General features: G+C 36.9%; 1 protein-coding gene across 1 annotated transcript; it reads right to left on the reverse strand.

Annotated features, from left to right (window-relative positions):
• Positions 1-455: 455 nt before the first annotated feature.
• LOC127542593 (casein kinase I-like) lies at positions 456-1,612 on the reverse strand. The gene has a single exon (XM_051968326.1). It carries the CDS (start codon positions 1,610-1,612, stop codon positions 644-646), a length of 969 nt encoding a protein of 322 aa, XP_051824286.1. The 3' UTR covers positions 456-643.
• Between the last annotated feature and the right edge of the window lie 14,386 nt (positions 1,613-15,998).

The following is a 15,998-nucleotide window of genomic DNA, read 5'->3' on the forward strand; positions in this document are numbered from 1 at the left end:
AAACTTCCAGAAGGAGGAAAAATCTGAGTCTGCTCAATTGTGCCCAAAAATATATTTCAAAAATGGCCTATGAAAACCACTGAGTAAACTTTAAGACTTTAAAAAAATATATAAAAAACCCCAAAAAACCCTGAACCCCACATGCTCCATGCCACAAGCAGTTAATATTAAAATTAAGTTGTAAAAGATTGCCCTAACCACTGGCAAATGTCCTTGATGTTCTGGTATTTCTAGAACTGGAGAGTAATAACTTATTTTATGATCTTTAGTCTTATCAGTGCCAAGTTTAGAAATCTTGTCTACCTACCTCACCAGTTCATATTGAAATCAAATTATTTTCTGCTTTCTGAAATTGTTTTTTTTTTTTAATTAGGGTTTTTTGTTGTTGTTGTTTTGTTGTTTTGATTTTTGATTTTAGGGTTTTTTTTGGCTTTTTTGTATTTTGGGGGGTTTTTTGTTTGTTTTTTGAGTTTTTTTTTGTTTTGGGGGGTTTTAGGGTTTTTTTTTTTTGCTCTTTGAATTAAAATTCTTAATAATCAAGAGTTCCCTCAACAATTTGTAAAAGTCTATATACAATAGCATTTTTTGAAGGAAAGTAATAATTCCTTATCAGATCGGTTGATGTGTCCTCTGCTCTTTCTGTTTAGAAATCTACTGGGAAGGGACGTGTATAAGTACCTGCCTGCAGGGATCTCTGCTTCAGGATGCTCCAATCAAAGGTATGATCGCCCGCCTTGTGTGGTGGGGTCATGGCATTGAAAAGATTGCTGAATAATTGCCTGAGATATGCATAATTAGGAGTTTCACTAAAGCGAAGGGAGCGACAGTACTTCATGTATATGGCAAATTCTTGTGGAAAGCCCTTGCATAATACCTCAATAGGCATATTCATCTTTATTTCACGAATCTTTTCATATTTCTGCACTCTGTCTTGTGCTCTTATTCCTTGCCAGGGAAGGCCTGATTTGTTGAAATACATCAATACATAGCCAAGTGCCTCAAGATCATCTCTGCGGCTTTGTTCAAAACCTAGATGGGCATTGATACTGGCGTACCTAGCAGTACCTGTTAGATTTTTATCTGAACGGAATGGGTTGTGCTTATTGTTCTTGCTATCGCGATACTTTTTGGCTAAACCAAAATCAATCAGAAACAATTTATTGCGGTGACGCCCCAAGCCCATCACGAAATTATTAGGTTTGATATCTCTATGTATGAAATCTTTGCTATGTACATATTCAATTCTGGTAAGCATCTGGTCAGCTAACAACAAGATGGTCTTTAAACTGAATTTCCGGGAGCAGTAATTAAAAAGGTCTTCTAAGCTGGGCCCCAGTAAATCCATAACAAGAGCGCTGTAATTTTTCTCTTGACCAAACCAACGGGTATGAGGAATCCCCACGCCACCCTCGAGGGCCCTATAGAGCCTGCTTTCATACATTAGCTGAGGGTGCGTGGTCCTCTGAGATTCAAACTTCACGGCTACTTCCTGACCAGTTAACAGATTGGTTGCAAGATAGATATCCCCAAAAGCCCCAGCCCCGATCTTTCTAATTACTTTATATTTTCCTCCCACAATAAACGGTTGCCTTGGAGAACTAGTAGAGGCCATGGCAAAAATCACCTCAGAAAATTTGAAATAATTTCCCAAAGTTAAAAAGGCAGGTATAGAGTCGGCAGAGGTTGTGAAATAGGAATCGGGCAGTTTTTGAGGACAAAAGGGGTAAATAGAATGAAAAAACCTAAGAAACAGGACCAGAAGACGGAGCTCCTCCTCCTTCAACCGGTAGCGCGTTCTAAGGCGACTAACCGCCTTTGCTCGATTCTGATTGGTGCGCGAGCGAGAGCGTTCCCAGCGGCTATAAATCAGAACTGTCAGAATCCAAGTTCCACCAATCACTGGCTTGGTTTGTGGTGCTTGAGGAGTTTACAGCCTCAACCTGGGGCTACAATAAAATGGCTGATGTATAGAAAATGACCTACAGGAAATAGTTTGACGGCATCATGCAAAGTTAGGGGAGTTTTAGGCCAACCTATCCACACAAAAGAAAGAAATAAAGAGGAGACTTTAAAACGATCACTGTTAAAGAAGGCCCACAGGGGAAATATGAGTAAATAGGCTTCAGAGAATAGAATAGAGGGATACAAAACACTTCCTAAATTCATCTGGCATCCCATCTCTCCTGCAAGCAAAATAAGCATTGGATGGGGATGAGTAGAACAAAAATGATTAGTGGAGAATTAGAAAGGAAGGTGGGTATATTTATCTAAGATAAATGAGGCAATCTGGATTTTGTACAGACTGAGTTTATCAACAAGCCAGGAATAAAATATATTCCATGAACCACAATAATAGCTCACATTTGAGGAGTTTTATAGCTTAGCAGATTTTCACCTTTACCACAATGTTGTGAGAAAGGAGCGATTGTCTTTTTTTTTAAAACTGGAGAGGAAATTGAGAAGAGTTGAGGTACTTTTCTCATATTACCTGATTTTTACTTCAAATACTCTGAGAAAGGGAACACTGTTGTCATGTTCATTTTATGAATGAGATAACAAAAACACTAATACCTTTTCCTTATGTTATCCCATTTTTGCCTCATAATGAGCTGATGTAAGGAAGAGGTTGCTGTAGTCATTTCAATTTTATAAAGGAAGACACTGAGATGCTGATATTTTTATATATTAACACATTTTTACCACAGAAATACTCTGAGGAAGAAGCTAGTGTTGTTATAGCTATTTTATGAAGTAGAAAAATGAAGCTGTGAAGAAAATTTCATATTTTACCTCACTAAAATACTCAGTTTTCAAGTTAGTTTTACTGATGAGGAAGATAAAGTTCTGAGAGACTTTTCTCATATCTCCCTCCTCAATGTTACCTCACAAAGAATCTCCAAGGGAAAGGTTCACTGGATCATTTTCTTCTGAAGAAAGAAAAAAAACAGATTCCCAGTATTACATTTTTACCTTTAAAAAATCCCATAAGAAAAGATTCATCCAAATCCGACCATTCTGGACAGCAATCTGGAACTATGCCCAAAAAGTTATCAAACTGTGCATACCCTTTGATCCAGCAGTGTTTCTATTGGGCTTATACCCCAAAGAAATACTAAAGAAGGGAAAGGGACCTGTATGTGCCAAAATGTTTGTGGCAGCCCTGTTTGTGGTGGCCAGAAACTGGAAACTGAGTGGATGCCCATCAGTTGGAGAATGGTTGGGTAAATTGTGGTATAGGAATGTTATGGAATATTATTGTTCTGTAAGAAACGCCCACCAGGATGAATGCAAAGAGGCCTGGAGAGACTTACATGAACTGATGCTGAGTGAAATGAGCAGAATGAGGAGATCATTATATACTCCAACAACGATAATATATGAGGATGTATTCTGATGGAAGTGGATTTCTTCGACAAAGAGAACATCAGTGATGGATAGAATCAGCTATACCCAGAGAAGGAACACTGGGAAGTGAGTGTGAACTGTTTGTATTTTTGTTTTTCTTCCTAGATTATTTTTACCTTCTGAATCCAATTCTCCCTGTGCAACAAGAGAACTGTTCGGTTCTGCACACATATATTGTATCTAGGATATATTATAACATATTTAACGTGTATAAGACTGCCTGTCATCTAGGGAAGGGTGTGGAGGGAGAGAAGGGAAAAATCAGAACAGAAGTGAGTGCAAGGGATAATGTTGTAAAAAATTACCCAATAAAAAGTTGTAATTATAAAAAAAGAAAAGGTTCATTGGGAAGGGTTCATTATTTTCCTGTTCAATTTTTAAAAGAGAAAACTGAAGTTCTACAGTAATTTTTATGTTACCTTATTTTTACTTAACAAAAACACCCTAAGGAAGGGGTGGAACTTGTGTATTTCCAGAAAAAAAATTCTTGAAACTCTCAGATATTTCAGATTTTGTACCTTGGTATTACCTCACAAAAATCCTCTGGGGAAGCATCGTTGTCATTTCCCTTTTATAAAAAGAGGATATTGAAGCGCTTTTCAAATATTATTTTTACCTCCCTAAAACTATCTGGGGCAGGCCTGTTCATTTTTCTGTCCACTTTGTAATTGAGAAAATAAATATCTAAGGTATTTTCATACATTAACCTATTCTGACCTCAGAGCAATCCTAGCCTTCCTATGTGAAGGAATGACTGCTGTTTTTTCATGTCAGATTTACAAAAAAGAAAGTCCTGAGGTAATTTTCAAATGGGGAAAGTTGCTATGGAAACTGTTTTCCAATATCACTGATTTTTACCTCATGAATGGCTTATGAGGATGGGCCCACTATTTTCATGTCCATTTTACAAAAGAGGAACCTGAAGTACTTGAGGTATTTTTCCAAGATTATTTTAACCTCCTAAAAACTATCTGAAGAAGGTCTGTTTTCAAGTCGGTTCCCAAAAATACCCTGTAAAAGAGCTTGTTAGCTCTATTTAAGAAAGAATATACTGAAGCTCTCAGGTACTTCACAGTTTTTATATCAATGTGACCTCACAAAAATCCTCAGGGGAAGGGCTCTTGTTGCCATTTCCATTTACAAAAGAAGAAAAAGAAGCACTTGAGGTGCTTTTCGTAGATTTCCTCATCTTTACCTATCGAAAATTATCTGAGGAAGACATGTTATTCTTCTGTCTGTTTTAAAGTGGAAACAAAGAAACTTCTTTTATATGTTTCATTACTTTTATCTCAGAACACTTTTAATCTTCATGTGAATGAGTAACCATTTCTTTGATGTCCATTTTACCAAAAAAAAAAAAAAAGAAAGAAAGAAAGAAAGAAAGAAAGAAAGAAAGAAAGAAAGAAAGAAAGAAAAAGTTCTGAGGTTCTTTTTACAAATTATCTCATCATTACCTCACAAATCACCTCTGAGAGAAGGGCCACTAGGTCATTTTCCTTTTAATAATGAAGAAGCTAATACTCTGAGGTACTTTTGAAATATTACCTCATTTTTAAGTCCTTTTAGGAAGGGTTCATTTTTCTCAATAAAGGAAACTAAAGTTTTTATTTATTTATTTATTTTTATTTTACATCATTCTTGTCAGGATGTGCCATTATTGTCATGTAAATTTTTCTAAAGAGAATAAATATATTCATAAGGGTACCATCTAAATATTTGTCCTTTTTATTTCACAGAGATATGACAACATAGGCAGTTTCGTAAGAGGATTGTCTCATCTTTACCTCAGAGCAAAGCTGTTATGAAACTGCCTATGTTGTTATATCTCTTTTCTTGAAGAGTAAATAAAGTTTTAATTACTTTCCAGATAACACCCTATGTTTATCTTGAAATAATCACGTGAGGAAGGGACCATTATTTTCATGTCCATTTTACAGAAGTGGACTAAACTTCTGAAGTGTATTTCATACATTATCTCATTGGTTCTACACCAAAACTCTTTGTACAAGGGACCATTGAAGTCTTTTCCTTTTCAAGAAGGAAAAAAATTATGCTCTGAGGTAATTTCTATATGTTACCTCATTTTTACCTCAGTGATTCTGTGAGAGGGCTATTGTAGTCATAGAGGAAGCTCTGAGGTCAGTACTATTTTGTCATCATTTTTACTTCCTAATAATCCAGTTCTAAAGTTGCCTTTTACATATTTTTCATTTTTCAAAAACAGAAACCAAAGTTATGAGGTACTGTACATATGTTACCTCCTTTGTCCTTCACAATCTAAAGAAGGCCATTTCCTTTTTAAGAAAGAAGGAACTGATGACTGAATTATGTCCCATATATTACCTCATTTTTATATCACAACAACACTAAGAGAACAATTAATTCTTTATTTTAAATAATAGCTTTTTTATTTTCAAAAATATGCATGACATTTTTTTCATATTTTTTCAATATTCACCCTTGCAAAATCTTGTATTTCTAATTTTTCTTTCTCCCCTTTCCCCACCCCCTTCCTTAGGCACCAATTAATCCAATATATGTTACGCATGTGCAGTTCTATACATATTTCCACAATTATCATGTTGCACCAGAAAAATCAGATCAAAATGGAAAAACAATGAGAAACAAAAAGCAAGCAAGCAACTACAAAAAGGTGAAAATACTATATTGTGATCCACATTCAGTCCCCACAGTGCTCTCTCTGGATTCAGATGACTCTGTCCATCACAAATCTTTTGGAATTGGCCTGAATCATCTCATTGTTGAAAAGAGCCAAGTCCTTCAGAATTGATCATCGCATAATCTTGTTGTTGCCACGTACAATAGAACAATTAATTCTAATACTGTGTAAAGTATTTGGAAAAATAGGTAAAGTAGGAGTCCTGGCAATTCCTTTTAAGCTGCAAATATGGTGCTGATATCTAAAACAGGAAGAGCCAAAATAAAGAAAGAAAATTATAAACCAATCTCCCTAATGAGCATCGATGCAAAAAATGTTAACTTTCTTTTTTTCTGAAGCATTTGGGATTAAGTGACACAGATAAGAAATATTGTGTCTAAGTTCACATTTGAACTCAGGCACTCCTGACTCCAGGGCTGGTGCCCCATCCACTGTGCCATATAGCTGTCCCAGTGCAAAAATTTTATTTTTTTTTGTTTTTTTTTAATTTAAATTTTATTTTATTTAATAATAACTTTGTATTGACAGAATCCATGCCAGGGTAATTTTTTACAACATTATCCCTTGCACTCGCTTATATTTTGTTTTTTCCCCTCCCTCCCTCCACCCCCCCCCCAAGATGGCAAGCAGTCCTATATATGTTAAATATGTTGCAGTATATCCTAGATACAATACATATTTAGTGCAAAAATTTTAAATAAAATATTAGCAAAGAGATTACAGCAAGTTATCACCAGGATAATATACTGTGACCAAGTGGGATTTATACTGAGAATGCAGGGTTGGTTCAATATCAGGAAAACTCTTAGCATAATTGACCATATCAATAACAAAAGTAACAGAAATCCTATGATTATCTCAATAGATGCAGAAAATGCTTTTGAGAAAACATAGCACCCATTCCTATTAAAACACTAGAGAACATAGGAATAAATGGAGTTTTCCTTAAAATTTTAAGCACTCTCTAACACCTTTAGCAAGCATTATTTATAGTAGGGAGAAGCTAGATGCATTCCCAATAAGATCAGGGGGTGAAACAAGGATGCTCATTATTAGCACTGTCATTCAATATTATAGTAGGAATGTTAGCTTTAGCAATAAGAGAAGAAAAAAGAAATAGAAGGAATTAGAGCAGGTAATGAGAAACCGAACTGTCATTTTTTACAAATGATATGATTTAGAGAATCCTAGAGAATCAACTCAAAACTACTAAAAACAATGAACGACTTTGGCAAAGTTGCAAGATATAAAATAAACCCACATAAATCATCAGCATTTCTCTATGTTACCAACAAAGCCCAGCAGCAAGAGATAGAAAGAGCTCTTTGAAATAGCTGTAGATCATATAAAATATTTGGGACTCTACCTGCCGAGACAAATCCAGGAACTATATGAATACAATTACAAAACATTTCACACAAATAGATCTAAACAATTGAAAAATATCAATTTCTCGTGGGTAGGCTGAGCAAATATAATAAAAATGACACTTCTACCTAAATTAGTCTACTTATATAGTACCATACCAATCAAATTGCCAAAACATTATTTTATAGAGCTAGAAGATCACAAAATTCATCTGGAAAAAAAGAATCTGAAGCAAATAGGATTATGACTTGTCCAAGATCACACAATTAATAAGTGTCTAAGACTGGATTTGAACTCAGTTCTTCCTAACTCCATGCCTGAACATCACCTAGCTGCCCCTTTTTTTTCTTCACAATAGTCCTGTTTCCCTGGATCCTGAACAGCACCGTAGCAGTGGCATGCCTTGGGCCTGTCCCCCTGTCTCCCATTCCCTTTGTGCTCAATGACTTTTAGCTCGTCCAAGAAATGATTCCATGCTGTGGTATATTTTCATCACCAACTCAAACGGTCACACTTTAACAGAAGCCTTCAAGACACGTGGGACCTGACCCAAAGAAACAAGTAATGGTTTAAAAAAATTCAGATTTTGTGACAAGCACAAATGGGATAAATATTTAGTTGGCTATGTCTGACATTAAAGTATGCGATTAGGCCTTAAAACCGTTTTGTTATCCTCAAGTATGATGGCATTTTGATTGTGTTTTAAGGGTTTTCAAAATACTTTCTCAAAATTAAAGGTTATCAAACCTAGGAGGTAGATACTCTAATGTAGAACACTATAATGGTATTGCTCCCATTTTACAAATGAGGCAACAGGCTCACAGGTGCTAAGAGGCTTATCTATCCCCAGACAGAAAGCCCACGCATTAAAGGGGAAATTCACACTCACACCCCTCATGACTTGAAGTCCAATGCTCATTCCACTGTACCGAGAGCAGAAACTGTGTTTCGCCTCTCCTTGTATCCCCAGTGCCCAGTGCATTGCCTGATGCATAGTAGGTGCTTAATAAAAATTTGTTGACTAACTGAAGTTTTTTTTTTCTCGTTTACCTAGAAAAATGACACAAAGAAAACATCCTACTATTTAGTTATTCACATGAGTCCCAGACATCGTTTTGTGTGCAGGAAAATTGCATAGGTTTATGTGGGTGTTAGTGTTCAGAATTGAATCGTGAAGCTGTTCGAGTGTTTACATGCCAGCTAAAATGGTTATTAAATACCATAGCAACATGTGCTAGAAACGGCATATGAAAATATCCTAATTTATATGCGTTAATTTGTCCAGAGTATATTAACTCCAGAGACTTGTGTGGTGTTGGGGTTATATTTTTAACTTTATTTTAAAGATCTTATATGTGTGTATGTATCTGTATATACATGTACATATATAACAGGACATATCTAGAGATCTTTAAGGTTGATCTAGGGCCTTCCTTCATCTTATTTGAGGCTCACAAGGTCCATGTGGTAAGGGTCCTATAGGTATTATCTCCACTTTACAGATGATGAAAGTGAGGCTTGCAGAAGCTGAGTAATTTGTCCATGGCCACACCCAATGGTTTTCCAAAGCAAGACACAAAGTCTTCATAACTCCAAGTTCAGATCTTTATCCCCTATACCTTTGCATCCATAAATGGGCTTATTTTATTAACATGCTATACCTATGCCTATGATACCCTCCTCTCTCACCTTCCTCTTCCCAGATATAGTTTCTCCCGTCTTTTGTCCAATTGCTATTATCCTTCTTCCTTAACTGCCTGGTATTTGTATATTCTGTCAATATATGTTTGAAATATACTTACATAATAATAAGAGTTTTAGAATTGACTGGCATCCTGACATCTGTAGTTTTGAGGGACAAGCATTCCTTTTCAGCCCTCAGAGGAATTCTGGATTTTTAAGTCCCTTAGGCCAGAAGGTCCCAATTTTCACTCTCCTTTCAGCCCAAAGCCTCTGACCATTGCTTAGTAGTGTTTTTTGAAGACAAAGCTACAGCAACTAATCCTTAGAGAGATTCCATTAATTGCCGGGGCCTAGGAAAGTTCCCAACGACTGCTTGCTTTATTCAGTCCTTGTCTAACAATTATAATTGTTGTTGGGTTCGAAGCCCACTATGGAATCCATTTAGTCTGGATCCAAATATACACTCCATACTGGATCAGGTTCTAGGAAAGCCTAGAAGGATTCTATTCCCTTGTCAAATTCTTGGCTTGTTCTACCGTGCCCATTCTACTTCTCACCTCAGTGCCCCAGGAAGAAGATTTATTTATGGCTTAGGCTCTGAATTTTGTCCAAAATCTTTCCATTGTTCTGCACATGCTGTATTACACTTGCTAGATGTCTTATACTAATGGCTGACACTTCTAAAGCACTTTAAGATGTGGTTTCGAGATGTTTTATATATATATTACTAGAGCCCTTACAGCTACCTTGTAAGGGAAGTGCTAAGTGCCTTATTATCTCCACTTTGCAGATAAGGGAACTGACAGTGGGAGAGAGGAAGTGACTTGTCCAGCTAGTTAAATGTCAAAGGCAGAATTCAAGTTTTCTGGACTCCCAAATTTAGCGGTTTACAACACAATACCTTTGAGAATTATTTGGTTTGTTAAATCAACTTCACACACACACACACACACACACACACACACACACACACACTTCACTTTAGAGTTTTGAACTAACCCTAATTTTTTTGTCCTTGCTTGAGTAGATGACGATGGCTCCTGGGTTTGGCCTTTGGCCCAGCGCCAAGCTTCACTTGAGTTTATTCTGATTCTGGTCCTGATTTTCACTCTCTTATTCAACCTAAGGCTTCTGACCATTGCTCAGTAGTATCTATACCCTAGGGGCCTCCTTTCTGAACAATGATTCCTTGACTTTCCCATGACGGTTTTCCCTTCTTCTCCATCAATGTATTTTTTTTTTACCAGTTATTAACAAGTTACAAAAGTTAAATTGATTTGAGTTTCTCTTGATGCCCCTTCCATTGTGTGCCTTTTGCTAATTAACAGGAAAACATCTGAGAAGGAGGTAAAAGGAGAGAAATGAAAGCTAAGTACCCCGATAATCTACAAGCTGTATAATGACTTTATGAGCTTATAATAAGAGTTAACTGTATACAGCTTTCATAATGTGGATGACAAGAAGCAAAGAGGTTACCATTCAATGGGGGAAAAAAACGGGGAAGTTGGGAGCTTTCTTTCCCTGAAGATTTTCAAAAGAAATTCTCTTCTTACTAGGACAGTTTATATATAGTTGGGTCTAGAAAAGGGGATGATAATGTGCTAGACCTTGCTAGAGATGTAGATGCTTTTTTGTACTGTAGTCCATTATTTCAACTGTATGTATATATAAAAATACACGTATAAAAATAAAGTTAAAACAACATCTTTGTAAATGCATCTTTAACCTCTCCTTCTCACCCGAGGGTACAATTTTTTAAATACTGTGAAAATTGCCATACGTTCTGTAACTCAAGGAACACCACAGAGTGCACATGGTGTGAAAAGCCTTTTCCAGAGTGATTTTGGATGGTTTTACCATTAAGACAATGCCATCTTTTGATTGCACTTCAACAAATAGATCCCAAAGAAGTAACACAAATCAACAGATTTCCTGTATGGCACAAATGTGACATCTTGAAAACACAGATATGTTAACTGCTGCGTTCCTCAAATAGAGCACCAAATGGCTTGGATCTTTCGGTCTCCATTTTGTGGTAGAAAAGGCTACCTAGATACTAGCACTCTGGGCAATTAGTCTCTAGGCTCAGAAGCACGTGAAGACTAGCCAGCAGCTACTGGTTGTGTTTGTCCTTAAAGTAAGTGGGTCTAAGAACACGTGGCTCATTGGGAGGGCTGAGAGGAAAAGAGCATCTCCACTCAGGCTCTGTGGTTTGGAACCACCTACATATATAATACCAAGAATTTTCAATTCAGATGTATAACTGCCTGAGTGGAGATGCTCTTATTCTCTCAGCCCTCCCAGTGAGTGTGAATTTATACATATGAATTGAAAATTCTTGGTATTATATATGTAGGTGGTTCCAAACCACAGAGCCTGAGTGGAGATGCTCTTTTCCTCTCAGCCCTCCCAATGAGCCACGTGTTCTTAGACCCACTTACTTTAAGGACAAACACAACCAGTAGCTGCTGGCTAGTCTTCACGTGCTTCTGAGCCTAGAGACTGAGACAGAAAGGCTGCCTTGAAAGAAACCAAAAACCAATTTTCCTTATTCCTTAGGCTCACAGGGTGAATGGCTCTTCTAAGCTCAATCACCAGTCGACTGGCATAGCACTCCAATATACCTGCAACAGGGACTGGCTTTCTTGGAACAATCTTAGCATGAATGCCCACCCTCTGCAATATCAATTTTCTTTCTGATATCTAGATTCCTCTTTAAATTGGTTAATTCCATCATTCTCTCCTTTTGCCTTCTGTCTTTTTATCATTTTGATTCTCAATGTGTTTAACTCTCTGGTCTTTTTAGAAATTTTACATTGCTTTTACTTCTAAATCACTCTCTTTCTAGGAGAGTTTTGCCATTTTCTTATTTTATACCAATCTGGTTCAATAGACCTCTCAATTTGCCTATCTTTCTTGTTTATCCCATAACAGTACTTATGCCTACTTCTGCAGTGAGATATGAAATTTCCTAAATTAAGGTGGCCAGAAATTCACCTAGGCCTCAATCAGGCCTTTTTTATTACTTCACAAAATTATCTAATTTCTGTTTAAAATCTATGTTATTCAAATAGAGATGTTCTGTTCATTATCTCTCAAAGACTAGATTGTATTAAAAATAAAAGAAAAAAAGTGATTCTCATTTCTTTGTTGTATAGTCCTTTTGTGTATTTCATTGTAGTTCCCTTGATCTGGATCTCCTGATATGTCCAGAGTGATCTGTGATTTTCCCAAACTTGAAGTGGTCATCTCAACTCATCTATTACTCAGTAGATAAATCTTATTAGACAGTTGGCTGACGCTCATAGAGTTTGGAAATTGCTCTTGGTCGCTTAGCTGGTATAGGTCAAAAGCAGGATTTAAAACCCAGGGCTTTTGTTAAACCAAGGCCAACAGGCTACCCACAAGGTAATATTGCTTTTTACTTCCTAGTCGAAAATAGGGATTAGGTGTGAGATTTTCTAATAAGGACTCCCAAATGGGAAAATTCCCTCGATAGATTCACACTGACACTTCAGCAACTTCTAATCCTAGAAACATCTAGAGCAAGGCTTCTTAAACTTTTCCCACTTGTGATCCCCTTTTCCAAAGAGAAATTTTTACATGACCCCAAGTATATAGCTATGCCAATCAAACATTTACTGATAAGAAATCATAATTTCACAACCCCCACATTCAGTTCTGATCTACTATTTGGGGTCCTGACCCAAAGTTTAAGAAGCTGGGGCCTAGTACACTGTGAGGTGAAGAGGTTTGCCTAGGGTCAGTCAGTCTGTGTTGGAGGCAGGTCTTCAAAATCAGGTCATGCTGGTCTTGGGCTAGCTCTCTATTTCGCACCTGCCTCTCCTAATAGAAATCACTAAATCCTAAAGGCCATGCCTAATTTTAGCTACCCTCTTATTCTAGTAATTCTAGAATATTCCTCCTTTTTCTAAGCTGAACTAAAAACAATCCTTTTTTTTACAAAAGATCAGATCCACATGACCTTACTGTAGGATTTAAGTGATTCCTTTGGACCACTTTAATTCACATTTTCCAGATATACTGTTTGTTGTTTCATGCAAGGAATCTTTTGAAATTTTAATGGTTTTATCCACTGTTAACCAAAATTTTTTTTTCTCAGATTAGATTCTGTGTGCTATGTGGCCCAAAGGGCATATTTCATTTTCTTGAATTTTCTATCACTCATATCTTTATTACTTTGCACTCCCCTGTAGTGAATTGCATTCACCATTTGTCTGCCCATATTCATCATCAATCAGAGTAATTCTCAATTTTTTCTGTAGGGCACACAGAGAGGTTTGGATATCTTGCAATGTGGAGGTTGCATATATATATTTATAGATTTGAGAAGTTAGAGATTCAGGATATGGCCATACCTATAGTTTCATTGATAATAGGGAACTCCCTCTCCAGTGCAGCTCAATATTTCCTCTGTATTTCTGAGAAAATAAAACAAAATGTATTTTAGAATATTGTTCAATACTTTTCTCCTAGCAGATACTATTTAAGTAACAAACTTTGTCACTGTCTCCAAAATGTTACAATCAAAATGTTGCTCTCTTTCATATTTCACAGACACCCTAGTGCTCTGACTCACGTAGGACAGTCTGACCTTGGTCTTCTCAGAGCTTCTTAAACTGTTTCCACCTATGACTCTTTTCACCCAAGAAATTTTTACATGATCTTAGGTATATAGATATATAAAGCAGATATACAGATCAAACTTTTAATGTTACTAAATCATAATTTCTTGGCCCTCACATTCAGTTATAAGATCTCATATGGAGTCATGGCCCACAGTTTAAGAAACTGGGTGGATGTGAAGGCTGCCCTTTGGCTTACAAACATAGTTTTTATTGACATAGTGTCCCAGCCTATTGTTCTCTGAAACAAAAGGAAGCCAGAAAAGTGTGAGCAATTATTTGGATATTTAGTCTTCTGTAGAATACTGAAGAACTGGACATTTATAGAGCATTTAATGTCTAGATATTTGGAACATTCAAATCATCCAGCTGTATCATTAACTTGGCTTCATCTAGATTGTTAATGTTTTATAAACATGCCCTGATGTGCCTGAATGAAGATTCTAATTCCTGAGAGGCTTTACCAGGGATCTTCAAACTACGGCCCGTAGGCCAGATGCGGCAGCTGAGGACGTTTATCCCCCTCACCCAGAGCTATGAAGTTTCTTTATTTAAAGGCCCACAAAACAAAGTTTTTGTTTTCACTATAGTCCAGCCCTCCAACGGTCTGAGGGACAGTGAACTGGCCCCCTATTTAAAAAGTTTGAGCACCCCTGCAAATCTTTCCTCCCAATGGAGCCTTCCTGTTTGTCATACCCCAGACCACTCCTTGCAGCTGCAGCTGTCCTTCAGTTGGCTACACTGAGATGTCACCATCAGCAGTTTGCTGCAGTGCATTTGGCCAAAGAAGCAATGCCCCTGCCTTTCGTGCTGTCAGTCCTGCTGCTTGCATTTGGGTTAGGCCATGGGGTTATGTTGAAGAAAACTTGGGAAAGATTTTGCCTTCAAAGCTGAGGCAGAGTTGCAAAACTTTCCTAATTTGCCATGCCTTGTGTCCATGTACTTTCCAAGTGCTCTTCCTCTTCTGCATTTGTTTCCTCAACTTGCTATAGGACCAAGGAACCTTCCAATTTGGGCAGATTCAGGTCACATCTAAGCCTGATCCAATCCTGATTATACACAAATAAATTATCCTCAAAATGAAGGGGAAAAAAAGCAACACAATCCTCCTCCAGCATTAAATTTGTAATCATACAAGACAAGTCATGAAAATTCTGGATTACGGTTCCCACGGTAACCCTACAATGTATGGCCCACATCACTGCCTTTGCATTTAAAATATTTTACTTCCACCAGATTCCAACCCTTAACATTATCATCTTGTAGCAGAAGTCCCATTAAGCATTCACCTTACCAGATGAACAATGATTTGTTAATTTTTGAACTCAACACTAAACATGAATCAATCGAAATAGCTAAGAGGCATCCAGGGAAGGGATGGAAAGAGGTTCATGTTATGACCGCTCCATTTTTTTGTTGTTTTCTTAAGCATCCATAGAACAGTTATTTACTTCTTAAATTACTTCACATATTCACATAATGTTAAGAGAAAATATATTTACCCCCCCTAGCAAACAAATACAATCTTTTGAACCATAAAAATCATAATCCATTCTATACAATACATAAATTCTTACCTACAATAGTGAGCTTGTTAAAAAGAAAAAGGAAGAGAAAGAGGAAATGCTCCTAACTCATTTCCTTCAAAACCTAATTAAAGTTGCTCTAAGCCTAATATTGCAAACCCCCAATCCAATTGCTCAGGTTTTACCTGAGGAAAGAACCTGGGTTGGATGAACTCAGGAGAGTCAAATAGAGTTTGAGTAGGACTTTCCAAATGCTGAAAATATATAAAAACGAATAAATGGAAAAAATAAAAGTCCAATCGATTCATAACCTAACTGACCTTCTCCTTGGGGAGCTAGTAATGAAAAGTCAAGGGGAAAGGGGAAAATTCTGGATAGAAAAAAAATTGACTTTTTCAAAGCCAATACACAGTTACTAGCACAGGCACAACACAGGCCCCCCAAGTGTTATGACCAATTCTATAAATTCAACTTGTATTTCCTAATTTAACCACTAGTTGTCACCTCATGGTTGAGGCATTGCCCTCTGAGAGGGAGAAATCTCATAAATTTATGGGAAATGAAATCCAATTATCTTTTGTTTCTGAAATCCTTTGTGACATCAGAACTACTGAATGCTTTCCCTTCCATTAATGGGTACTTTTTATAGTTGCCTTAGTTTCAATTGCTATCCATTGCATCAAAAGATCT

Source organism: Antechinus flavipes, chromosome X, assembly GCF_016432865.1.
Source record: "Antechinus flavipes isolate AdamAnt ecotype Samford, QLD, Australia chromosome X, AdamAnt_v2, whole genome shotgun sequence".
Classification (NCBI taxonomy): Eukaryota; Metazoa; Chordata; class Mammalia; order Dasyuromorphia; family Dasyuridae; genus Antechinus; species Antechinus flavipes.